General features: G+C 35.6%; 7 protein-coding genes across 8 annotated transcripts; 4 read left to right on the top strand and 3 right to left on the bottom strand.

The window, feature by feature from the left end:
* Positions 1-633: 633 nt before the first annotated feature.
* Positions 634-3,061, top strand: LOC149725380 (E3 ubiquitin-protein ligase TM129-like). The gene is made up of 2 exons (XM_089892538.1): positions 634-1,020; positions 1,395-3,061. Exons 1-2 carry the CDS (start codon positions 804-806, stop codon positions 2,282-2,284), a joined length of 1,107 nt encoding a protein of 368 aa, XP_089748664.1. The 5' UTR covers positions 634-803; the 3' UTR covers positions 2,285-3,061.
* A 44-nt stretch (positions 3,062-3,105) lies between these two features.
* Positions 3,106-4,529, top strand: LOC149725379 (putative peptidyl-tRNA hydrolase PTRHD1). Its single transcript, XM_089892562.1, has 2 exons — positions 3,106-3,293; positions 3,808-4,529. Exons 1-2 carry the CDS (start codon positions 3,108-3,110, stop codon positions 3,976-3,978), a joined length of 357 nt encoding a protein of 118 aa, XP_089748688.1. The 5' UTR covers positions 3,106-3,107; the 3' UTR covers positions 3,979-4,529.
* LOC149725378 (eukaryotic peptide chain release factor subunit 1) lies at positions 4,178-10,550 on the bottom strand. Its single transcript, XM_089892519.1, has 10 exons — positions 10,375-10,550; positions 9,720-9,895; positions 8,923-9,062; positions 8,053-8,191; positions 7,610-7,800; positions 7,162-7,291; positions 6,160-6,315; positions 5,591-5,655; positions 4,845-4,992; positions 4,178-4,491 (listed from the first exon to the last, which is right to left on the bottom strand). Exons 1-10 carry the CDS (start codon positions 10,458-10,460, stop codon positions 4,418-4,420), a joined length of 1,305 nt encoding a protein of 434 aa, XP_089748645.1. The 5' UTR covers positions 10,461-10,550; the 3' UTR covers positions 4,178-4,417.
* A 1,584-nt stretch (positions 10,551-12,134) lies between these two features.
* Positions 12,135-14,952, top strand: LOC149725377 (uncharacterized). Its single transcript, XM_089892448.1, has 2 exons — positions 12,135-12,395; positions 12,716-14,952. Exons 1-2 carry the CDS (start codon positions 12,303-12,305, stop codon positions 12,992-12,994), a joined length of 372 nt encoding a protein of 123 aa, XP_089748574.1. The 5' UTR covers positions 12,135-12,302; the 3' UTR covers positions 12,995-14,952.
* On the bottom strand, positions 13,492-14,963 carry LOC149725376 (eukaryotic peptide chain release factor subunit 1-like). The gene is made up of 3 exons (XM_089892445.1): positions 14,804-14,963; positions 14,151-14,326; positions 13,492-13,831 (listed from the first exon to the last, which is right to left on the bottom strand). Exons 1-3 carry the CDS (start codon positions 14,887-14,889, stop codon positions 13,605-13,607), a joined length of 489 nt encoding a protein of 162 aa, XP_089748571.1. The 5' UTR covers positions 14,890-14,963; the 3' UTR covers positions 13,492-13,604.
* A 791-nt stretch (positions 14,964-15,754) lies between these two features.
* On the top strand, positions 15,755-18,181 carry LOC149725375 (uncharacterized). 2 transcript variants are annotated; one of them, XM_089892438.1, is made up of 5 exons: positions 15,755-15,885; positions 16,055-16,119; positions 16,440-16,641; positions 17,255-17,428; positions 17,811-18,181. In XM_089892438.1, the coding sequence occupies exons 2-5, from the start codon at positions 16,066-16,068 to the stop codon at positions 18,116-18,118; spliced, it is 738 nt and encodes a 245-aa protein (XP_089748564.1). In that variant the 5' UTR covers positions 15,755-15,885; positions 16,055-16,065; the 3' UTR covers positions 18,119-18,181. The 2 variants fall into 2 exon arrangements, with proteins under 2 accessions (XP_089748564.1, XP_089748563.1); XM_089892437.1 differs by lacking the exon at positions 15,755-15,885 and having other exon boundaries at positions 15,976-16,119.
* A 767-nt stretch (positions 18,182-18,948) lies between these two features.
* Positions 18,949-25,562, bottom strand: LOC149725374 (glutamyl-tRNA(Gln) amidotransferase subunit B, mitochondrial-like). Its single transcript, XM_089892424.1, has 12 exons — positions 25,422-25,562; positions 24,856-25,015; positions 24,235-24,348; positions 23,877-24,054; positions 23,383-23,505; positions 22,257-22,370; positions 21,870-21,954; positions 21,282-21,392; positions 20,634-20,751; positions 20,057-20,190; positions 19,547-19,670; positions 18,949-19,271 (listed from the first exon to the last, which is right to left on the bottom strand). The coding sequence occupies exons 1-12, from the start codon at positions 25,517-25,519 to the stop codon at positions 19,011-19,013; spliced, it is 1,620 nt and encodes a 539-aa protein (XP_089748550.1). The 5' UTR covers positions 25,520-25,562; the 3' UTR covers positions 18,949-19,010.
* Between the last annotated feature and the right edge of the window lie 4 nt (positions 25,563-25,566).

The following is a 25,566-nucleotide window of genomic DNA, read 5'->3' as shown; positions in this document are numbered from 1 at the left end:
GTAGTTCATGCACGTTTAATTAGCACTGAGCTGTATATACATAATACATGGTATATACAGCTCAGTACATGGTATACATAATACATGGTATATACAGCTCAGAGTCGTAAAAACACCGAGTAGTCCAACTGCCGTCTTTGTGTGTTCAAAATAGAGCAAAAGCGGTGACTTTCGCAATGAATTTAAACGAACTTGTTGAGTTTTATTTGCGATTTCCTTTTGTGGAAAGGCGTAAAACAGCTTCTATTTACATTACCAAACATTTTTTTGAAAAAACATATAAATTTACCCCCATTAAATGACAAAAATGTCACAAATCAACCGCTTCTAATTCCATTTTTTGACTTTTTTTGATACAGAAAACAAATAACACTTGTTTTTTACACTTTTCAACCTTTAAATTTGTTTTTAGACTTAAGTTTCTCTCTAATTTACCGAAAAACATGCATTTTCCCTATACCTACTGTGTTATTTTGGAACCAAATTGCCGTTCAATTTGTGTTTTACGTAACAATGGGTTGGACTACTCGGTATTTCTATGGCTCTGATACAGCTCAGTGTTCATAAGCCGGAGTCGTGCCTAATGACTTGACTGGTTGACATTTAACGTTTACAACTGCGGTTCCAACAAAACACACGTAACGTAATGTTTCATGTTAATGTAAGGACACGTTTTGTCGTTTAACTTATAAAGAGAGTGTAAAATTAAAAGGAAACTTGAGGAATAACGTAACTTATATACAGGTACAGCTGCTGTCTTTAAATGGGTTGAAAATACGGTCGTATTTAGCGATTCAATCCAAATGTATGCCCCACTGTTAAGCCCTGCTGTTGCGTTTTCGTTTTTTTACTGGTTAGTTGCTTTTTGTTTTGTTGTTGCGCCGACAGAGTTCCAGTCCAGTGGAGTAACTATACAGAGTCTGTTTGCTTCGTGGCTTGGCAGCGAAAGCATAGATTTTGTAAACTACCACATAAAACGGACGACAGCAACAACGTTATTTCATGCCAGCTTGCCGTTAGGTAAGTAACTTATATACTTTCAATTAGTAACTCAAAAGCATAACTACATCAGTTGAACACTGTATAATAACTGCATGCTACCCTACTGTAGAAACAAATAAAAAACCTACATTTATTCTATAGTGGTTAGGCCCTACAATGTGGCACGATATTGAATTTATGCCACAGTTGTCCCATTATCCCAACACCCAGGCTGCTACTACCTTATTAGTGACCACTGAGTTGGAGCAATGTATGCTAAGTGTCTTGCCCAAAGACACACATGCTCACAATCATAGCAGCGACGAGCCTTGAACCTGGAAACCTTTAGTTACAACGCAAACATCTAAATGAGCAACATTGGGGACAAAAATAACTCGCATTTAATATTCCAGGTTATTTCATTGGGATGACATTTGTTGGTGAATCTGGTTTGGAATTCTTTGAGTTATCTGAGTGGGCGATCCATACAGGATGGCAGATATACTTCTACACAGCATGCTCACTCTTCATTGGTTGTGCTACACTTGTATATTATTGGGGTATGAATGAATGGTCAAATCATCCAATCGCGAAGAACTTATCTCTTTACTGTGAGTCCTGGAGAACTGGCTTGTTAGAAATCAATGCTGAGTTTAGAAGTATCGATAAATACACCAGTGGACCTTCAGGAACCTCCAGGACGATAGTTGTTGATAACTGGATTATAAAAACTGGAGCTTACAGCGTTAAGTTTGTTCATCAGGACCATGTTGTTCTATCGGTGGGCAAGACAGAGGAATACCAGGTGTCTCCAGATACGATGACAACAGTGCAGTACGTGAGGATAAATGTGAACCCATTGAAACCACAATCTGGCTTCAGTGTACGGATACTGTCTACTGAGTATTCAGACTTCAAAGCAAAACTTCGAACCGAGATTTACACGCTACCAAACGTGACAATACACCAAACATCAGGCGAACTTTTCTTGTCTGCATTTCGTGACCAAGTTGAGCAGAATCCGCTGTATGTGGTTGATAGTGGCCTCACATTTGGTAGTTGTATTGGCTGCCATGATAAAGCTGCCAATGTAAAGTTAACTAAACAATGTGCGGAACCTGATGACGGAGATTGTAAAAGTTGTCAGTGTCCCCCTATGTGGTGTTTGGAGTGCATGGGACGTTGGTATGCAAGCAGACAAGACCAAACAAGGCCAGAGTCATGGCTGGGTGGTTTTGCAACTTGCCCGATGTGTAGATCACGATTCTGCATGTTAGATGTATCTGCTATTCATCATACATAAGCTCCATATCATAGACTCTAACATTAGCATGCAGGATATTCTTAAAATTAGGTTAACTATGACTGGGCACCCAATATAAATACAAAAAGCCACACATGTGAGATAACATATAGAATAAAACCATAAACTCTAAATGTGCAATTGTTAATGTGTTAAGTGGCATATACTGTAAAACAAAAACTTTTTCGGGTCTTTTGCATACATACATACTTTCGACTTTTTGACCTTATGGATATTCTAAATTTGCATGTTTATGTTTCAAAACATAATGTAATGGATGCTGCATTGTATATTATGACCTCTGTCACCAATTCTGCTCTAACCAGTTACCATCATATTCTTTTGCGCTTGCCATTTCTTTGTATATTTGTAAAAACCAAAGCAGTTGCTTATATGCTAAGTTGTTGATATTTATGGCGTGGTTATTTATATGTAAAAGTGCTTCTCAACCCCTGGGTCACCATTTTATTTAGTTTGGTCGCCTACTACAGTGGTTCACAAACCCTTTTGACTCTTATTGTAAAAGTTAAATATTTTTATTATATTCTTACAAAACGTTATTAAATGGTTATGTAGTTTTAATATTTGGTTACCAAGGGTATGTGTAATATTTTGGTGGAAGGTAAAAGGTTGAGAAGCACTGTACTGAATGGAAGTGGAATAATTGTTGCGGCAATGTTTAGTTTTTCTTGTATGTTGGCAGTTTAATGTATTTCCAATGTAAACGTTCGTTTTGTCGGATACTATTTCAATTTAAAGTTAATCTTTTCATCCAGATTGATAAGTTTAATTGTTTTATGATTATGACCCTACACTGCCCATTATGACATCACTAGTGCAATATGTGGTGGTACGAGGTGACTTGTATCATAAAATGAAATGGCCCATTGGTGCCATGATTGCGCAAGCGTGCCACGCGTGCACCTCTATTATATGTTTATACAAAGACGATCCCAATGTATTGGAATACACAGCAGATCTGGATAACATGAGAAAAGTAGTGTTGGAGGTAAAATTAACATTATTTTCGAATTGTAACTTATTTAATTGTGCTGTGTTGGGAAAATAATTCGTTTGTATATGTTACGAATGGAGTTTTTTACACTGCATTAATCAGTAAACATTACAACCAATGTGAAAATTTGTTTCATAAAATTTGTGACTTTTTGGTGCAGTATGTGATGTCTGTATTGGAACTGATCAGAAAATCTGTTGCAAATCATCTTAGTTGCAAAAAGAGCAATTTTCTTCTCTGTTTTAACACAAAAATCACATGATGATATGATACAATTGTCTCGGTTTTTCGACTGAAATGTTTAAAATGAAGATAATTGTATAAAGACAGTTAAATCATTTATACAAGCTGTAATGTTTGTATTACAACTGAAGAGAAAGTCCTGTTTTTTTGCAACTTAATTGTAAATTTCTTTTGAGTGTCCTTGTGTCTTGTGTTTGTGAAAAAAATATAAACTATTCTACCTTAACCCGCTGTCCACTAAACAATAAATTGAATCTGTTTGAAGGCAAAAGATGAGGAGAATCTTTGCTCCCTTGCGGAAGCTCTCCAACAGAATGATGTTGATTCTAAACTATGGATTGAACAACCAGAGAACATTGCTACATGTCTAGTGACTAAACCTTATAAGAAAGAGGATGTGCAAAGATTTTTTAAAAATTTAAAACTTTTTAAATAAATTTTGCGAACTTTTGTGATACTGCTATCATAGGTGCTCTCTGGCTGTTATTTAGTTCATAAAGTTCTTTACTTCTTTCTCTAATATGGGCGCCAAAAATTTATAAAATTCAGAGTTTCACATACCCTACCACCCCAGGTTTGGCGCCTATATTTTCTATTGCTTTATACACAAAACTGTTCCAAATAGAAAACATGAATCTGTTTCTGCTGCTTTATATTCAAAGTTGAAACAATTTTGAAGTTGCTAAACATATCGTTGTAAACTGGTAAGGTAATTTGGGATTCTTTATGTGCATAGCAGCTTGACACCATGTTGTTACTTCATAAATTATCGAACACGCAACAATCTGATGTGTCCCCCAAATAATTCACCTAAAACAACTGACTGTACACTGCCCCAATCTGGGGTAAGGAAATCTTACTGCGAGAAAAACTTTTCAGTAATCGTTGAAATAATCGTCATCTTCGTTGAATTCTAAACTTTGGAAATCAATTCGATAACGAAGCATACCTGGAATAAATGAGGTTGAATAAATAACTTTCAATATAGCTGTTGAATGAATAAATGTAATATATTAATCCTAGCGGAGCAGGGCAATGATAGTCGTTAAAACACGAACATTTTTATGAACTGGGGGCTATGTGCCCTTGGGCAAGATACTTACTAAGCAGAGCTTTAACCCAGTGGTCATTATTAATGGGGGTGTCAAAACTGTCAACCATACGTAAAAACAACCACCCATAAAGTTACATACGATACATAGTAACTCATAAACGGGCACAAAGTGTAAAAACACCCGTGTTATAACGATTGTCATTGCCACACGAAGATAAATAAGTTACAAATACTTTATTATCACCAACCTCCAATTCCCCCGAAACCTTTAACAAACTGCGAGCCTTCCTGGGAGCGATCCGTTACAATCTCCAACGTCGCCCCAAACTTCTTGTAATTATTGGCAAACCACTCAAGTAGAGGGCAACTCTCAGTCATCTCCATTTCTACCTGGGTCTGTGGAGCAAAAGGTGAATAAGGAGTAAATATTCATCCTGTATAAGAACATAGTATATTTTCACTTTTCCTTTGCCATACGACGAGACTTCATCAGGGAATGAACACGCAAGCCAAAAACAGGAAAGGGGGAAAAAGCGAGATAAATGTGATAAGGGCACTGTAAAGAGAAGATAGTTGGAGGGCAAAAGCACACCGCAGTTATGTAAAAACTCGACGGAGTAAATAAAGAGTGTTGGCGTAATAATACATACTATAGGTGCTAACTTTCAAACAGTCAAAGTACCCATAACTTTTAAAGTTCAAAGATTATGCTGCCAAATGCATGAACATTTTTTGTCACATTAGTTTTTTTTGGGGAAATAGACTGATATTTCTACTATCACCACTGTATAATGTTTATTTCAAAACATATTTATAAGATTTATTTTTATTAAAACTGATAATTTTTTTATACTGGTTATTGTAGTGCCCTGATTTTTTTAGGGTATTCACACGTACCTTCCATACCCATGTTAGACATATATGAGTTTATACCCAAGCTACCACTAAACAGTAAGCATGAGGTATACGACAAACACCTGTATTACAAACTTACGTCTTTATCAGTGAAATGGGTTTTATCTTTTTCTTGGTCTGGTCTCAAAAACAGAATCTTCTCTTCTGTAAAGTTAAAAAACAAAATTGAATGAAATTTACGCGATAACAAAGAACGGGAGAGTTTAAAAAAGAAAAAAGAGAGGTAGTAACGTTAAAACAACAGTTGTTAAAACATGCTTATTGACAAAAAAGAAAGAAATATGTTTTGGATAAAATGCGTGACCGTTACAACCTAATTTATGTTATGTACTACAACATATGTTTTAAACGTGTCATAACATTATCCACATATTGTTATACATAGGTTTGTAAAACAAAGAGCTTCCACAACTATAAGTTAATTAAAATAAAAAGCAATAACTTATTACAGTATGGTATTTAAGTGTCGCGCAACTACCTTAAAATATTTATTCAGCTGTTAAAATTTGTAGAAACATCTGACTAACCATACTGCATTCTGTACATTTAAATAAGTTTTGTGTCCAAGAACGTACTCGATGGGGGAGTTATACTTTTTGTATAAAGAAGTGGGTGTGCAACATGTATGTACATATACAACAAACTTACCATCTGTGCTATGGTTCTTAAGCACATATCTCATCGTATCCAGGTTCTCCCATACTATTAGTGTTTCCACCGCCCCCATTTCCAATGCTTTCAATGTATCGTCAACTCCAAAGCAAAACTTTCCTGTATCTTGCGATATCTCGTCAAAATAACGACCTGGAAAGTTATGTATTGTATTTAACTTACTTTATCCTCATGGGGCCGGAAAACGACAGTTGTTATAACATGGGTGTTCATACACCTTGTGCCAGCTTATGAGTTACCATGTATGTAACTTTGTGGATGATTGTTACTTTGTATATATTGGGTATATGTATACGCTTGTGAGGTGTATAATATGTAATAGTTGAATGTATTTAATGTTCTATTCTATATGGGTGTCCTTATTGAAAAGAATCTATATATATTGTTGTTGCCAGGTGTATTATAAGTGTGAAAGAGATCTTCTCGCAATTGTTTGTTTTGTGATCCTAAAAGACCAACATTTTGTCTGCCATGCAATGAGACATCACCAGGGTAATTGTGATTTAATATTGATTATTATTTAAATAATATATGGTTTATTAGTTTTAGAAGACAGATTTAGTACTTCTAAAAGATCCATATTTTGTTTGCTGTGCAATTATTGGGGCAAAGTACAATATGCTTAAAAATAATATTCCTGTATAAATTTTAAATGTATAAAAATGTATAAATTTTAGTTCAAGTGTTTTAATTTTCTGGGATAACAAACTAGTGTTAAACAAAAAAAACAGTAAGGGTTTTTAAGATAATGAAACTGAGTAAAAAGCAAATACAGTACTGTGGGGTACGATGGGACACTTTTAGCACATAATATCTAAATATCCTGATCGTGTTTTATACAATTAACAACGGTCTATGGAAGCCGTGAGGATACAGTTTCTAATTCCTTGAATATTCTTTGTTTACCACCAAATGGGGAAGAGGAAATAGAATAAAAAGGTGTCCCATCTTTCCCCACCCTACTATGTATAAATTTACCTATTAGTTTTTTCTCTTGAATAAATTTAACATTTGACAAAACTTCGGTGGAAAGTTCGATCGCTTGATTGAAACCGTTCTCCCCCCCGTACGACACGTCTACCAGCTTTATTATCTTCGCCTGCAGTCTCTGTGATATAAGGGTGCCATGTGAGGTGCATGGCAAGTATAATATATCTCAAACGGACCTCTACTCATTGCCCTGTTTGTTGCATCATAAGAGATATTACAAAGGGTCCTGCAACCCAATATTTATTTATTTGAAGTTTGCTGGGTTATTGAACAAACGTGTATAATTATCATTTTAATTATTCTCACATGGCGGGGGAAAAAAAGTCTTTATAACACCGGTGTTCTGTTTCATACACCTTGTGCCCACTTACAAGTAACCACGTATGTAACTTTGTGGATGATTGTTAAGAATATCCATCACACAAAACTACCTTACCTGGTCAAACATATCAGATTGACTGAGTTCGGTTTTAAAATCTGCCGACCCAGCAAGGATGAGACCTGTGACGTTGGGTCGATCGTTCGTGATGAATAAAGTAACGGATGTTTCAGCGACTTTCCTCACATAGTTGTGCCGCTTTTCCATTCGTAACCGAGCAAAACGTAAAGCAGATTGCCCTCCCCTGCCTGTGGTAGGTTGGTTGTTTAGAAGAAACCAATTAGGGCAGAGTTTCTTATTTAGATATAAATAAACTACCAACCAAAATCCACGTCCTTTTAACTGATGTAATTAGTTGTTTTCGCTTTTTTTTCCGAGGACACAAGTAAATTTATTACACATATGCCTACAACCCCTTTATGTCAGATGTATATGTAATTCTAATACACATACGCCCATTGGATATGGGTTTAAGGCTCAACACTGCTACCACAACCCACCGTGTTTCTTGGGTAAATCAACTGTGAACTTGTGGAGAACGTCCCTCGTGTTTCCTTGCAACGTACCAAACAAAGCTCCGTTCCCATCCATCACGATGAACCCAAACTTATTGTCGTCAGATAGTAAAGCTGTTAAGGCCTGCAAGTGTACAACATGTTGTCACCTTAATCTATACCAGACATAATATAATTTAGACACCTAATCTTAGGTGGAAATAAAAACATATTATACATTTTATTGAGACATAAAATATATAATTTAGCATTTTATACTTTGGTAAAAATACCACCATACATTAATTTTATTGAGAAATAAAGAATAAAATTTAGACACTTTATCTTTTTAAAAATAGCAACATACCATTTATTGAGACCAATAATATGTCTGACATTTCTGTGATAAAGTTTCACCACATGGCAGACAAACTACTTATCCTAACACGCAACATTCAAACCCACACCATGTCACATAATGGCATCATCACAATCCATCATCATGTCCATGTCAAGTAATGCTGTTGTAACACACAGTACACTGTAGTTACAACATCAACTATTTTTATTTCATTATACGCTTGTTTGCACTTTTTATTTATTAGGTATCATAATTGAACCACAAACGAAACAACTCGTTTTGCGCTTTATAAACACCTGGGGTTGTGGAACGACTCTGGTCTAAAAGGACCCACGGCGTGCCTTGATGTTGGACTTTACCCATATACAATGTGCATATACAATGTTAGGGTGATGGGCCAACTCTGGTCTAAATCCCAGGTCCAATGATAGGTCTTGTTGCACGAACTCACCCATATATAATAGGATATGTGTATACAAGCAAAAGCTTTATATATAATAGACACAACATTTTACCTCTGTGTGGAATTTGTTGTCACATAAATACAATGAAGTGTTAATAGGTTTGAAGGGCTCAAAATCAATGTTGACTTTCTTCTCCTTTCCTTCATCGGTTACTATGGTTCCACAGTAAACAACGAGTCCATTGCCGGGAACTTGGGAGGAATAAATAGAATGATAAATTGGTAATGTAGCATAATGCATATACATTAGAGCACGACCGATTATCGGTTCGCCGATATATCGGTCGAATTTTTAGTGATTTACCGATTATCGGCAAGAGCATAAAACGGCCGATATTATCGGCACTAAGTAACCAGATGGCCAACGACGTGTTTATGTAAGAATTAATGCAGAGCGATAGCTTGTTCATAAACAAAATATCGGTATCGGTTTGAAAAAAGCAATATCGGTCGGGCTCTAATATACATAATGGGGGATGAATAATTAACATACATACAACTTGTTAAATACTGAAGCATTGTATTCAGAGACTTTCCTGTAAGATGTTTTAGAAACATGGTAACATGCACACACATTTAAAAATTTGAAACAAAATATAAAGTCAATTTATATCTTACATATATACATAACATGTCTGACTGTAATGCAGTGTCGAGGAACCGGCATAAAGTCCAACAGCCCATATACAACACGCTTTTATGGGTGTTGGGGTAATGGGCCGAGTGTGGCCTAAAACCCAAGTTCTTACCAAGGACCTCACCCATAAAAAATGAATAAAAAAATATTATGTTTGACATAAAGAGCAGCAGAATATTTTAAAATAAACAAACCAAAAATAAACTCCCAACCTTTATTATAAAGCTTTAATCTTTGTTGTACAGAAGTAATGGCTCCAAGCACTGAGAGTCGGTTAACTCTGCTTTTAATATTCGATGCTGTTCCGTATTCGTCTGCTAGCATCTTGGCCACTCGGGATATTTGGTCTTTTGGTGGAATGATTAGAGATATCATGCTTGTACCATTCCTGAAAGAATATTATGGATGTATAATCATTTCACTTATATTAAGTCCTTAGTAACTCATTATTTTGTTTTTGTTCTTCACGCCCCTTCTTCCGAGTCTTACACGCCCCCTAGAGGGGCACCCCCCAGTTTAATAACCACTGTATTAGAATTTAATGGGAAAGTCTTTGTAAGATACGAAGTTTTTATATTAAAATAAAAACTGGGGTATGACACAACCAGGCATATATGAATTCCATAACATGCTTTGCTGTAAGGCCTCATACTTATAAAACAAAAAAGTATGTCTAAACCAAACCATACAGGGTGACAAATGATTAAGTTTTATATCTATCAAGCATAATATATTATTATTGAAACACAATACTTTTGTGTCAAATATATGGGCTGTTATGTTTGTATTTAAAGTGACCAGAACATCCATGTTTTACGCCCACCATATCAAGGTTAATACATTTTATGCACACAACACATCACATACCCCCTTGCGGCTTCCAAACTCTTAATAAGTTTCTTTATTTTCCAAATCTCGACATTTCGATCCGCAGCTGTTTCCAATTCAGCCATTTTTTTATCTTCTGTTGCAACCAAACTTTCTTTAAACCAAATACAGTCAACTATAGAAAATTACTGGCACACCTTGTGATGAGAATTTGGGACATAAATATTAGAATCACCCACAAAGTTACATACGTGGTAATTCGTAAGCAAAAAGGTGTAACACAACACAGATGTTATAACGACTGTCGTTGTCATGCTACGTTTATTCATTCATTCACATTAATCATGTTTTTGTGTAACACTATACACGCATGTTACACACGTGTTCATTGCGCTCGCATGAACCTGACGCTTTTTTACCCGGTAACCTGTCAATTCGTTATATTAAGCGTGTTATTATACACCTGTCATTTTCCTGTTAATGCCCATTTCTTTATAATTCGAAATTAACACGACTATCGGTGCCTTCTGTTCTTCTAATATGATGTGCAATAATGATTCTTTAAACAATTACGTAATGCCTAATTTATGATTCGTAGGCAATCAATTTTGTTTAAATAATTACGTAATGAATATTCTTTTACTCCTGTTCATATGATTTTCCCTAAATTTTTATTTTTTGCGAAATTTTACCTCCCGTTTTGATCACGTGTGGTGAAAACAGCTGAATGTATATTCTCACACTTGTTCGGACGCATGAACATTTTATGGGTTAACGTTGGGTCCCTTTAAATAGTGCATGTCCGCTAAGTCCGCTAAGTCCGCTAAGTCCGCTAAGTCCACTAAGTCCACTAAGTCCGCTAAGTCCGCTAAGTCCACTAAGTCCACTAAGTCCACTAAGTCCGCTATTTCCACGTCTGTAATATTCACGTCTAAGATGTCCAGTAGTAAGCTCGCTTGGTCGTGATATATGAATTATGTGTTATCCAAGTCAAAATGATTTTATTTTGTCTCCTTGGTCACACTAACAAAATTCAGAAAAGTTTACAAAGGCAAAACAATGAGAATTAACGGTAAAACGACAGTCGTTAAAACACGCTCACGGTTAAAACGGAGGTACAAAAGGGCAGAAAAACGGTAAGGATAATGTCAGTCTGCAGTTTATATTATGTCTATAATCAATTTAGCCCCATTTGATGTGCGTTATACGATTTCTATGAGCGACATGAAATAACTCATGTTTATATACGGACCGGGGTTTATATCACAGAAATAAAAAGTGGACTTAGTGGACTTAGCGGACTTAGCGGACTTAGCGGACTTAGCGGACTTAGCGGACTTAGCGGACTTAGCAGACTTAGCAGACTTAGCGGACTTAGCGGACTTAGTGGACTTGGTGGACTTGGTGGACTTAGCGGACTTAGCGGACTTAGCGGACTTAGCGGACATGCACTAATTAAAGGGACCGGTTAACGTTGGCTTAAGAGACATCGTATATGGCCTTATTCAGAATTTCCGAATTATATTTTAAAATTAAAAGAATGCTATAAATTTAAATACCGCATTTAACAAATTTGAAAGTATGTCTTTATATTAGTTACCACTGTGAAAGGTGGCCAGTACAGTTTGCTGTTTATAACATACACGCAAATACACACATGGTCCTATAACCGGCGTATTTTATTAACTGTTTGCTTGATTTAATTCAAGCCAACACCAAAGCGCATACAGTAAAAGGCAAAAACATGTACAAATCGTTTAAAATTTAAACGCAGCGTAAGAAAAAGGATTAAGACAAGACATAAGACGTGACGTGTACGTTAGTACGTGTGCTTACTTAGTAAATTTGTTGCTTATAATACGTAATGTTTAGCTGTTTATGTTCGTAGTAATGTGCTTACAGTTTAACACGAATATATCTTTTCTTGTTAGATTTGATCGTTAACTAGGTTACTAGAGCACATTAAAATGAGTAAAGTATTAATCGTGTTTTCAGTTTTATTTGCAATGTTGGCAGTCTTCCTCACTGTTGGATGTTTAAATGGCAACGATTGGTTGAAGGTAGGTTTTAATAATATAGAAACGTTGTAATGTAACCCAGAAATGTACTACAAGTATGCACATGCCCTAGCAATGCCATAATAAAAAAGGTTATTTGTTTGTTAAAAGACAGTTAATCACACATAAAGTTACTTGTTAGTTGCTACGTCACGTCATCTATAAAGATAAAACAGAACACCCGTGCCGTGTTAAAACAACTCGTTTTCCGCCACGTGATGATAAATACGTTAAATTAAATTATTAAGCCAAAAATACCTCTTTTTCAAACAAATTTCTTATATAGACAACATTTTAACTTGCTTGTCCAAATTTCTCAACAGGTATGTCTTTCAGTTTGGGAATTCAACCCATTTATCCAGATGATGATGGTATTGTCCAAGCAAATGGACCAGCAACAAGCTGCTGCCATGTTTGCACACGCCAACGACTCAATCAAAGACATCCCGGACATTTGTCTTCATGTTGGTCTGTTAAACTTGGAAACTTCCATCAAGTTTGTGTCAATCACATTTAATTTCCCAGGTAGTTCTGGTGTTCAAGTGAAGTTTTTTAAACAATTAACAACAATCTATGGGAGTCGTGAGGATACGGTTTCATAATTCTTTTAATGTTCTTTATTTACTACCAAATGGGACAAGAAAATAGAATGAAAAGGTGTCCCATCTTCCCCCACCCTACTATATGAATGAATGTAACTTACTTTATCCTTGCTTGGCCGGTAAATTACAGTCGTTATTACACAAGTGTTTTGTTTCATACACCTCATGCCAGCTTATAAGGTAGCAAGTATCTATGTATGTTACTTTGTGCCCTTTTTTTAATTTTAAGATTTTATCTGGGATTTGGGGATTTTCATTTTGGGTAGTTTTTCTGCATAACTGTTTGTATTGGCAAGTATAAAATAAACTCTCTTGAGACATCTAAATAACCCCAACACCCAGGTTGCTACAACTCGTTAGTGACTACTAGGTTAAAGCAAAGATCACTTGAAGCAAAGTCCATTTAGTGTCTTGCTAAATGCACTCATTTATCTATCAGTGTTGATTATTGAACCCGGTATCCTCAGTAACAACGCAACCACCAAACCACATAGCCATAGTGTTAAACACAATGTAATAACGAAAAATTGTTAAAAGACAAACTACTTATCCTAACACGCAACATTCAAACCCACACCATGTCACATAATGGCATCACCACAATCCATCATCATGTCCATGTCAAGTAATGCTGTTGTAACACATGGTACACTGTAGCTACAACATCAACTATTTTTATTTCATTATACGCTTGTTTGCACTTTTTATTTATTAGTACACATAAATACAATGAAGTGTTAATAGGTTTGAAAGGCTCAAAATCAATGTTGACTTTCTTCTCCTTTCCTTCATCGGTTACTATGGTTCCACAGTAAACAACGAGTCCATTGCCGGGTACTTGGGAGGAATAAATAGAATGAAAAACTGGTAATGTAGCATATGGCATATACATAATGGGCACGCATATTTACAAATTTGAAACAAAATATAAAGTCAATTCATATCTTACATAACATGTCTGACTGTAATGCGGAACCGGCCGCATGAAAGACTTAAATGGGCTTTCTTGGTGTTGGGGTAATGGGCCAAATGTGGCCTAAAACCCAGGTTCCCACCAAGAACCTTACCCATAAAAAATAAATAAATCTTTTATTATGGCTGGCATAAAGAGCAGCAGAATATTTTAAAATAAACAAACCAAAAATAAACTCCCAACCTTTATTATAAAGCTTTAATCTTTGTTGTACAGAAGTAATGGCTCCAAGCACTGAGAGTCGGTTAACTCTGCTTTTAATATTCGATGCTGTTCCGTATTCGTCTGCTAGCATCTTGGCCACTCGGGATATTTGGTCTTTTGGTGGAATGATTAGAGATATCATGCTTGTACCATTCCTGAAAGAATATTATGGATGTATAATCATTTCACTTATATCAAGTCCTTAGTAACTCTTTATTTTGTTTTTGTTCTTCACGCCCCCATTTCCGAGTCTTACACGCCTCCTAGAGGGGCGCCCTCCAGTTTAATAACCACTGTATTAGAATTTAATGGAAAAATTTGTAGGATACGAAGTTTTTATATTAAAATAAAAACTGGGGTATGACACAACAAGGCATATATGAATTCCACAACATACTTTGCTGTAAGGCCTCATACTTATAAAACGAAAAAGTATGTCTAAACCAAACCATACAGGGTGACAAATGATTAAGTTTTATATCTATCAAGCATAATATATTATTATTGAAACACAATACTTTTGTGTCACATATATGGGCTGTTATGTTTGTATTCAAAGTGACCAGAACATCCATGTTTTACACCCACCATATCAAGGTTAATACATTTTATGCACACAACACATCACATACCCCCTTGCGGCTTCCAAACTCTTAATAAGTTTCTTTATTTTCCAAATCTCGACATTTCGATCTGCAGCTGTTTCCAATTCAGCCATTTTTTTATCTTCTGTTGCAACCAAACTTTCTTTAAACCAAATACAGTCAACTATAGAAAATTACTGGCATACCTGAGATTTCGAGACATAAATATTAGAATCACCCACAAAGTTACATACGTGGTAATTCGTAAGCAAAAAGGTGAACACAACACAGATGTTATAACGACTGTCGTTGTCATGCTACGTTTATTCATTCATTCACATTAATCATGGTTTTGTGTAAACTATACACGCACGTTACACACGTGTTCATTGCGCTCGCATGAGCCTGACGCTTTTTTAACCGGTAACCTGTCAATTCGTTATATTAAGCGTGTTATTATACACCTGTCATTTTCCTGTTAATGCCCATTTCTTTATAATTCCAAATTAACACGACTATCCGTGCCTTCTGTTCTTCTAATATGATGTGCAATAATGATTCTTTAAACAATTACGTAATGTCTAATTTATGATTCGTAGGCAATCAATTTTGTTTAAATAATTACGTAATGAATATTCTTTTACTCCTGTTCATATTATTTTCTTCGAAAATTCCTAAATTTTCATTTTTTTGCGAAATTTTACCTCCCGTTTTGATCACGTGTGGTGAAAACAGCTGAATGTATATTCTCACACTTGTTCAAACGCATGAACATTTATTGGGTTAACGTTGGCTTAACAGACATCGTATATGGCCTTATTCAGAATTTCCGAATTATATTTTAAAATTAAATGAATGCTATAAATTTAAATACCACATTTAACAAATTTGAAAGTATGTCTTTATATTAGTTACCACTGTGAAAGGTGGCCAGTACAGTTTGCTCTTTATAACATACACGCAAATACACACATGGTCCTATAACCGGCGTATTTTAACAACTGTTTGCTTGATTCAATTCAAGCCAACACCAAAGCGCATACAGTAAAAGGCAAAAACATGTACAAATCGTTTAAAATTTAAACGCAGCGTAAGAAAAAGGATTTAAGACAAGACATAAGACGTGACGTGTACGTGTGCTTAATTAGTAAATTTGTTGCTTATAATACGTAATGTGTAGCTGTTTATGTTCGTAGTAATGTGCTTACAGTTTAACACAAATATATCTTTTCTTGTTAGATTTGATTGATAGATTACTATAACACATTAAAATGAGTAAAGTGTTAATCGTGTTTTCAGTTTTATTTGCAATGTTGGCAGTCTTCCTTACTGTTGGATGTTTAAATGGCAACGATTGGTTGAAGGTAGGTTTTAATAATATAAAAACGTTGTAATGTAACCCAGAAATGTACTATAAGTATGCACATGCCCTAGCAATGCCATAATAAAAAAGGTTATTTATTTGTTAAAAGACAGTTAATCACACATAAAGTTACTTGTTAGTTGCTACGTCACGTCATCTATAAAGATAAAACAGAACACCCGTGCCGTGTTAAAACAACTCATTTTCCGCCACGTGATGATAAATACGTTAAATTAAATTATTAAGCCAAAAATACCTCTTTTTCAAACAAATTTCTTATATAGACAACATTTTAACTTGCTTGACCAAATTTCTCTACAGGTATGTCTTTCAGTTTGGGAATTCAACCCATTTATCCAGATGATGATGGTATTGTCCAAGCAAATGGACCAGCAACAAGCTGCTGCCATGTTTGCACACGCCAACGACTCAATCAAAGACATCCCGGACATTTGTCTTCATGTTGGTCTGTTAAACTTGGAAACTTCCATCAAGTTTGTGTCAATCACATTTAATTTCCCAGGTAGTTCTGGTGTTTAAGTGAAGTTTTTTAAACAGTTAACAACGATCCATGGGAGTCGTGAGGATACGGTTTCATAATTCTTTTAATGTTTTTTATTTACTAACAAATGGGAGAAAATAGAATGAAAAGGTGTCCCATCCTCCCCCACCCTACTAGATTAAGAATGAATGTAACTTACTTTATTCTCGAATGGCTGGTAAATTACAGTCGTTATTACACAAGTGTTTTGTTTCATACACCTCGTGCCAGCTTATGAGGTAGCAAATATCTTTGTGCCCTTTTTTTTAATTTTAGGATTTTATCTGGGATTTGGGGATTTTCATTTTGGGTAGTTTTTCTGCATAACTGTTTGTATTGGCAAGTATAAAAGAAACTCTCCCGAGACATCTAAATAACCCCCAACACCCAGGTTGCTACAACTCGTTAGTGACTACTAGGTTAAAGCAAAGGTCACTTGAAGCAAAGTCCATTTAGTGTCTTGCTAAATGCACTCATTCATCTATCAGTGTTGATTATTGAACCCGGTATCCTCAGTAACAACGCAACCACCTAACCACATAGCCATAGTGTTAAACACAATGTAATAACGAAAAATGGTTAACTTATTTTACAGTTGTTGCATCATCATCCAAAACCACCATAGCACTTCTGGTAATTGCCATATTGTTCCTGATCATCGGTATGTGCTTGTTAATCAGAAGTGCGTGCTCACAATCTGAAAGCAATGAACGAAAAAGCAGTGCGCGTAGATTCTCACTTGTAGGCACCGTGTTCCTATTTATTGCAGGTAAGTTTTCACATTATTTATTAAATCATTGCATTCATAACATATTTCATTTTATATGGGTGAGGTCGTTTTAGATTTCAGGCCAGATTTTTCCCACTACCCCAACACCCAGACTGCTGTTAAATACGTCTGAATAAACCAAACTCCGCATATCACTATTGGGCTTTTACAACATAACATAACATTGAGTTTATATATCCCTTTAATTGCAATAACTAAGGTCTTATCTAAAAAATAAGGAAATCAGATCAAAACAACATTTGCTATAAATATGATTATTGTATAAATGAATTTATTGTTATCCATTAAATAAATAGGTAATTTGTTTGTTAAATACATCCTGCAATTGTAAGTAACCCAGTATTTTCCTTAACTTTCCCAGCATTGTTATTATTGGGCGGCACTGCAGCTTACATGAATGGGCACAGCAATGCTATTCACCATCCAATGCAGGTGATGAAGGACATATACAAGCAGTTCACACAGTTATTGTTAAATGGTGCCACACTATCCCCTTCTGCTCAACAATCCCCACAAAAGCAACAGATCACGGGGTTACTTACACAGATTATTATGAAATCTGACCCAGCCTTCAGCCATTCATTATACACAGCGTGGGCAGCTACGTGTTCTGCATTGCTTTCAGTGCTTTGTGCAGGACTGGGGTGGCATAAACAACGAAGTGATTAAGAATAATTTAGTTTCCAAAGCGTTCAATGCTGCTGTACTTTATAAAAACAACCAACACAGTATTGGTTACAGTTACAGAAAAATAACTTTAACTCCTGTAAGAAGTTAAAGTTATTCTCCTAACTCTTGTTAAAATTATGCATTCTTTCTGTAACTCTATATAGCTTTAGTGTAGAATAACTTTGGTGTAATTGGGCAACTGTGACCTAAATCATGTACTATAGTGTGTATATGTGTGTTGCCCATATAGTGTAGTAGTAAACTGTACTATTTGCATTTAAACATATCATGCACCTGTTTCTGTAGTTCAGTTCTCATTCTCACTCATTACCACATGAATGTGCTTGCGTTAAAAGTTTCATTTATCGCTTATTATTATTTTCTAGATAATCTAGAAACTGCAGGTTTTTATTACTTTAGTAAATGATTAATAGAAACATGAGTGCCTTATTTTTTAACCAAATTTGAGATTATTAATGATAATGCAAAACTCACTACCAACAATATACCTGCAGAAATCTACTATAAGTATTAAGTATTATATACGAACAATCTTATGCATTTAAAAAGTTTCAAACAATCGTTCTGTAAATATTTATACCGATCAGTGCAGACTTTTTGTGTTTCTTATTTCAGGCATAGCAATGTTATAACACAATTATCACAATATATACTTCATTTAAAGTATTTTATATTAAGTATTTTATATTTTAAAGTGTCTTCTGGTAAAAACATTAATTTTTTTGAACTAACGTTTTATCTGCCATACTGCATCTGGGTATGCTGGAACAAAAACTAACACCTTATTGCAGACAGAAGATTCAATAAAATTTATGTTTTGAGAAAGCAATTTAATGTATTGCATTACACAGGCAACAACAGCCCAAAAATATTACACATTTGTATTGTATTTTTCATTCAACAAATCCTGAACAGTTTTCTTTATAATCGCGGTGTGCATCTTACCTTGGCTGGCTTTGAACACTTTACCTACAACTTTTGCTACAATCTTCTTATTTGACTTTGCATTGTTTATATTGTATTTCTCAAACACTGCCGGGTTTTCTGTTTCCATGGCAATGATGACATCATCACATAATGATGATATCATAGTGATGTCAGAAATCATCTTCCAACCCATATTTTCAATCACCTGGTGTGAGAAATAATTAAATACATCAATATATATGTATTGGGAGTTATGGCCTCTAAACCTAATATATTGGGTTTGAGGCTCTGATGACATTGCAACCGTGTGTACCCATTTATCCTCACATGGCAGGGCAACAACAGTCTTTATGCCACGGGTGTTCAAAGTTACCACGTATGTAACTTTGTGGGTGGTTTTGTACTTGTTAGAAATATATATTACATTTGCACTCGGCAAGATTGTACATATTCTAAAACAACATAAATAAAACATATTACCTGAACTGGTGTAGTGGTCTTGTCTTTAACAGCCACAGTTAGTGCTTCAAATGCAATGCTATTGTTTATTTCGTTATTTTCTTTGAGAGACATAAGATCCGCAAAGTCTTTAGCATTGAAGGGCCTGTAGGGATAGATGGTTTTACCTAAGGTAAGTCACATAGTAGCAATGGTAAGACCTTACAACAAAAAGATGACATCAGATGTTTCAGCATTCCAGTTTTAGAAATAAACTAGATTTTACCCTGCTGTTAGGTGTATACAGACAAGCAGAGCCAAATTATATTGCATTCACCACATTAATCGATGAGGTTCCCTATGTTTGACAACTATGAGTGTAGCTGTATTTCAACAATGTCACCCAAAATTTTACCCTGCTGTTAGGTGTCTATACAAACAAGCAGAGCCAAAGTATATTGCATTCACCACATTAATCAATGAAGTTCCCTATGTTTGACAACTATGAGTGTAACTGTATTTTAACAATGTCACCCCAGATTTTATAATTACCATTGTGACATCATCAACCCATTGTCAGCTAACAATGCAACCACTTTAATTTTCAACCAATGGTAAACCTCGATTGGTGGGGTATTTGGAAGAAGCTCTGAGACTTGGATAAAATAATTCACCATCTCACGATCCTGGTATAAAATACACATTATCATGAATTGAGTGGTGGAGCATAGACAGTCATTATAATATGTGTATTCTGTTTCATACGTCGTGTGCCCTCTTACGAGTTATCATGCATGTAGCTCGCATGGCGGAGCAACGAGAGTCATTATAACACGGGTGTTCTGTTTTATACACCTCGTGTCTAGTTACAAGTTACCACGTATGTAACTTATTTATCCTCGCATGGTGGGGCAACAACAGTAATTATAACACAGGTGTTCTGTCCCATACACCCCATGCCCACTTACCACGTATATAACTTTGTGGGTGGTTATGTTATATCAAACTTTATATACTTAACTTTGGGTTGCTGGTCATTTAAAAAAAAGGTTTAAAAAATATCCATAGTTGCCACTCTCATGACAATACACAAAATACAACAACTACCAATAACATCCATAAACCTTACCAACAAAAATTTGATTTCTTGTTGATTCAATTTATATTTTTCATCCAGTATTTTTCTTAGTTGTGCAGGGAGAAGGGGGATTTCCCTTCTGATGTCATCAATATTTATACCATCACCACTAGGAACACAATATTATCTGTTTAATTTCATAGTAAAAATCAATTAATCAATTAAAACAAGAAGAGAAGGGAAAAGGCATAAAAACAACAGTAGATAAAACACAAGTTAAGTTTGTTTATGATGTCGTTGTTCGTCTGTTGTATTATTTTTTCAATGTTTCCTTTCCTTGCTTGGGTAAGGTCTATCCACAGCAAGGGTTTCTCACCTAAGTAAAAACCCACTACCATTGGCTGGGGGATTGTCGTGCTGTAGTGGCTTTCCAACACATTATAGGTAAAATTATATAAATATGCATTGTCTGTGTTATGGTGCAGGACCAGGACAATATAATACCCTGGCGTTTACTATAGAGGTTACTATACCAGTAAGCGGACAGTTTAAACAACCCATGACTACTGGGTTGAATAAACTGAAGTAAAATGTCTTACGAAGGACACAATGGTAGCAGTTTTGAACCTGGTACCCTCTGGCTATCACTACTACATAAAAACAAAATATGATCTATGATATTAAACACAACCAACCTACCATGTGTTATGTATAGTAAGGTCATCATATAATTGTAAAGGAGGCAGGTTAGGTTCCGGCATGAAACGATAATCCGTTTTCATTTCTTTATCACGCATTGAATATGTGGTTCTGTGAAGATGGTTTAGTAATGTAGCTTACTTTATCCTCGAGTGGCAGGAAAACTATAGTTGTATAACAAAAGTGTTTTGTTTTATACACCTCGTGCTCGCCTATTAGATACCAGGTATGTAACTTTTGCGATTTTTTATGTATGGCTGATAATTTGGACAACCCATTAGGAACAACGGAGGTGGTAGGCATTACAAATGGACTAATAAAGCTGGGTGTTGTAGTGGTAGTGTTCTTAGCCAGTAAAACGAATACACGATCTTACCCATTTTCGCATGCCGGGGCAACAACAGTAGTTATAACATGGGTGTTCTGTTTTATACACCTCGTGTCTGCTCACTAGTTATAATGCCTTTATAAACTACAACTTGAAATACTTTGTCAAAAATGCATTACAAACAGTAGTTCAAAATCAAATAATATATTTATTACGCAAAGCCATCCCGTTATAATTGTTCACAAAAATATAATCCCAACCTGTTAACGTCATCATATCCTCTTGTCTCTTGTTCCACAGCAAAGCCATGATCCAATAAATCACTTTGTCTCAATATCTCGTGCTCTGGGGAGGAAATAATTTAAAATTATGTTTAGAATATCACTTTAGCGCCTAGCCAAGCAGATACAGCTTCAAAGCTCAATGCTGCTACCAATGTGTGTGTATGTGTCTTTGGGCAACGCACTTGGCAGCAATTGCTCTGACCCAGTAGTCACTAATGGGATGTTCACATTGTCAGCCATACATAAAAACAATCACAAAGTTACAAACGCAGTAGCTTGTGAGCAGGCTTGAAGTGAGTTAGCCACTGATAATAACCCTATGAGTCCAGGTTCAAGGCCCACTCAAGTAACAAGCCAACCAACCTATAACTTGATGAAGAATCCTCATTCCATTTATATTCTTTACCTCAGCCCTTGTACCAAAAGGTTCCCCAGGTTTATGAAGTGAAATATTGACATCAACGCGTAACTGGCCCTCTGTAAAACAACATGTTATCTTCAAGTGCTAAATAATACAAATAATTAAATCCAACCCAGTGGTCACTAATGGGTTGTCCAAATTATCAGCCATATATAAAAAAAATGAAAAAAACTCACAAAAAAAGAATCACCCACAAAGTAACATACATGGTAACTCGTAAGCTGGCATGAGGTGTATGAACACCCGTGTTATAAGTTTATAAGGATTGCCGTTTTCTGGCAACGTGAGGATAAAGTAAGTTACAATAAATCAATCACAATCAATAAAAGTTCGAAGTTTAATGTTTCCACCATTGTGGGCGCATTATCCTTGGGAGAAACAATTAGGGGGCAATTGCTTTAAACCAGTGGGAAATAATGGGTTGTCAGCCATATATAAAAAATATTTATCCATAAAGTTGCATACATGGTAACTTGTAAGCCGGGATGAGGTGTATGAAATGGAACATCCGTGTTATAACGACTGTTGTTGCCTCGCCATGCGAGGATAAATAATTAACATACATGGTTACTCGTAAGCGGGCAGGAGGTGTATGAAACGGAACACCTGTGTTATAACGACTATAGTTGCCCCACCATGCGAGGATAAATAAGTTACATACGTGGTAACTTGTAAGCGGGCACAAGGTGTATGAAACAGAACACCTGTGTTATTATGACTGCCGTTACCCCGCCATGTGAGGATAAATAAGTTACATACTTGGTAATTTGTAAGCGGGCACAAGGTGTATGAAACGGAACACCTGTGTTATAACGACTATAGTTGCCCCACCATGCGAGGATAAATAAGTTACATTTGTGGTAACTTGTAAGCGGGCACAAGGTGTATGAAACAGAATACCCGTGTTATAACGACTGTCGTTGCCCCACCATGCGAGGATAAATAAGTTACATACGTGGTTACTCGTAAGTGGGCACAAGGTGTATGAAACAGAACACCTGTGTTATTATGACTGCCGTTGTCCCGCCATGCCAATATAAATAAGTTACACCGATACAGGTAACATACCAGACATCTTGCCCTCACATGTGCCCAGTGTAACCAGCATAAGATGGAGTTCATTGACAAAAGCACAAGCGTCATCAGCGTTGCTTAACCCAGGCGACGTAACTATCTCCATTAAGCCAACTCCTGTGGATAAAAACGACTTTGTTGTTGTATATTTTACCGCACAAATATAAACTGATGCTACAACAGAACACAAGTCTTGCATTTATTATAGACAAGTCAAAATTGCATAAACTAATAGTTCATTCAAACTCCATTATCCAAGTCTCGCCTAACAACGTAACTTATTTCTCCCTAATATTTTCCAATTACTTTGTTATGATGACTGTCGTTTTACGGATACTTCTCATTTTTGGTATATTATACTGACATATACCCCTGGGGTAATGGGTCAACTATGGCTTATACACTTTGTCTCACAACATTAAGAGCCATATAGAATAGATCTTCTCTAGTTTATACAAACAAAATAAGATTACAATAAGTTTATTTACCTGCCCTGTTCAAGTCGATAAGTGAAACATTATCTTCATAATCATGGAGACTTTTCCCACTGTCTTGTTCAAGTTGCACTCGTTCAATACGCAGTGATTTCTGGCCTTGTAGTGTGGGGAAAGTTACTTTACCATCAACTGCTATTGGATTCCAATGCTGAGTAATCTGGTAGCCATGCTGTGGTATTGGTATGGTTTTAAATTTGTTAGGTTTGAATTAATGTAACTTCTAACTTATGACAACAAAAGTTGTTATAACACGTGTGTTCTGTTACATACCATTCATGCCCGCTTAAGAGCTACCAAATATCTAACATTACGTATGAATAATTTTTATAAACAACAAAGTTATACAAACCGGCATATCTGCGTAGAAATAGTGTTTCCGATCAAAAGTAGATCTTGGATTAATTTTACAGTTGAGAGCAAGAGAGGTCAACACTGCTGCTCGAACACATTCCTTGTTTAGAACCTGGGATGGGAGAGATTGTGTTTAACATGGATGTTTTATAACATGGGCAAATTCCTATATACAAGATACACATACTATTACTGTATTATTTTTTTTCTTATATACAAATCTTGAAATTTCTTAACAACAAGAGATTGAAACTTCATATATATAATATACACATACTGTATGACAAAATAATTTTTTTTATATCTTTGAAAAGAATTTTTTTTTGAAACAGCGAAGAGAAGGGAATCAACCCCACAACTACAGTCGTTAAGACTTGATAGTGATAAAAGGTGTAGGAAAGAGCACCAGTTAAGATGCAGTAAGCAGCTCACGGAATAATATTTAAATGTGTGGATGAATGAATGTAACTTACTTTATCCTCGCATGGCGATGCAACAACAGTCATTAAAACACTGGTGTTCTGTTTCATACACCTCGTGCCTGCTTACGAGTTACTACATATCGTGTGTAACTTTGTGGATGATATTTTTACAAAGTTTACCATCTAACCAAACTTACAGGTAATGTTCCAGGCATTGAGGCGTCAAATTCAGACACCAGTGAATTAGGAGGAGCCATGAATTTGTTCAACGCTGATGAAAACAGCTTGGTTCTGGAGTTAATTTGAGCGTGAACCTCCAACCCAATTACTGGAAGCCATTTTTGTTCGTGCAGAACCCTGAATAGGGGGCTGTGTTTTAGTGGCTAAGAAAAATGGTGTGGTTGTTTTAAGTAACTAATTTATCCTTGCATTGCAGGGAAATTTTTGGGTGAAATTTAAACTTATTGTGGATCTACATTAAACTGTAAACGTGAAACCTTAATTTTAAACGCATCATTCATACCACCATGATTGTTACTTGTATCATATGAATGAATATAACTTACTTTATCCTCGCATGGCGGGGTAACGACAGTCGTTGTAACACGGGTGTTCATACACCTTGTGCCAGCTTACAAGTTACCACGTAGGTTACTTTGTGGGTGATTGTTTTATATCTTAATAAGTGCTATACTAGCATGATTAATGTTATATTACCATATATTATTAAGTTGCTATATTAATATAGTTGATTTTATAATACCTTATATTCTTGGCTTCACTCACATAGTCACGTTTCTGATTTGCAATCACCCTCATACATCTTGTGCAAAGTATGTTCCATATTAAGTTGACCATCATTAAAACTTATAATAATCATAACTTAACATACAAACTACTTTAGAATA

This window comes from Ciona robusta, chromosome 14 (assembly GCF_009617815.1).
Source record: "Ciona robusta chromosome 14, ASM961781v2".
Taxonomy (NCBI): Eukaryota; Metazoa; Chordata; class Ascidiacea; order Phlebobranchia; family Cionidae; genus Ciona; species Ciona robusta.
The sequence above is the reverse complement of the archived record's forward strand: the minus strand, read 5'-3'. Positions and strand labels throughout refer to the sequence as shown.

Coding starts and splice junctions, on each gene's coding strand:
- LOC149725377 (XM_089892448.1), top strand. CDS start 12,303: ATGAGTAAAGTATTAATCGTGTTTTCAGTTTTATTTGCAATGTTGGCA. Junction 12,396..12,715: donor ATGGCAACGATTGGTTGAAG/GTAGGTTTTAAT, acceptor ATTTCTCAACAG/GTATGTCTTTCAGTTTGGGA.
- LOC149725375 (XM_089892437.1), top strand. CDS start 16,027: ATGAGTAAAGTGTTAATCGTGTTTTCAGTTTTATTTGCAATGTTGGCA. Junction 16,642..17,254: donor AATCACATTTAATTTCCCAG/GTAGTTCTGGTG, acceptor CTTATTTTACAG/TTGTTGCATCATCATCCAAA. Junction 17,429..17,810: donor CGTGTTCCTATTTATTGCAG/GTAAGTTTTCAC, acceptor TAACTTTCCCAG/CATTGTTATTATTGGGCGGC.
- LOC149725378 (XM_089892519.1), bottom strand. CDS start 10,460: ATGGCTGAATTGGAAACAGCTGCGGATCGAAATGTCGAGATTTGGAAA. Junction 9,896..10,374: donor AGTTTGGAAGCCGCAAGGGG/GTATGTGATGTG, acceptor ATATTCTTTCAG/GAATGGTACAAGCATGATAT. Junction 7,801..8,052: donor TGATTTACCCAAGAAACACG/GTGGGTTGTGGT, acceptor AACCTACCACAG/GCAGGGGAGGGCAATCTGCT.
- LOC149725374 (XM_089892424.1), bottom strand. CDS start 25,519: ATGATGGTCAACTTAATATGGAACATACTTTGCACAAGATGTATGAGG. Junction 24,349..24,855: donor CAATGCCTGGAACATTACCT/GTAAGTTTGGTT, acceptor CTCCCATCCCAG/GTTCTAAACAAGGAATGTGT. Junction 19,272..19,546: donor AGACCACTACACCAGTTCAG/GTAATATGTTTT, acceptor TTCTCACACCAG/GTGATTGAAAATATGGGTTG.
- LOC149725380 (XM_089892538.1), top strand. CDS start 804: ATGTATGCCCCACTGTTAAGCCCTGCTGTTGCGTTTTCGTTTTTTTAC. Junction 1,021..1,394: donor TCATGCCAGCTTGCCGTTAG/GTAAGTAACTTA, acceptor TTAATATTCCAG/GTTATTTCATTGGGATGACA.
- LOC149725379 (XM_089892562.1), top strand. CDS start 3,108: ATGACATCACTAGTGCAATATGTGGTGGTACGAGGTGACTTGTATCAT. Junction 3,294..3,807: donor TGAGAAAAGTAGTGTTGGAG/GTAAAATTAACA, acceptor ATCTGTTTGAAG/GCAAAAGATGAGGAGAATCT.
- LOC149725376 (XM_089892445.1), bottom strand. CDS start 14,889: ATGGCTGAATTGGAAACAGCTGCAGATCGAAATGTCGAGATTTGGAAA. Junction 14,327..14,803: donor AGTTTGGAAGCCGCAAGGGG/GTATGTGATGTG, acceptor ATATTCTTTCAG/GAATGGTACAAGCATGATAT. Junction 13,832..14,150: donor ATTAAAGCTTTATAATAAAG/GTTGGGAGTTTA, acceptor ATTCCTCCCAAG/TACCCGGCAATGGACTCGTT.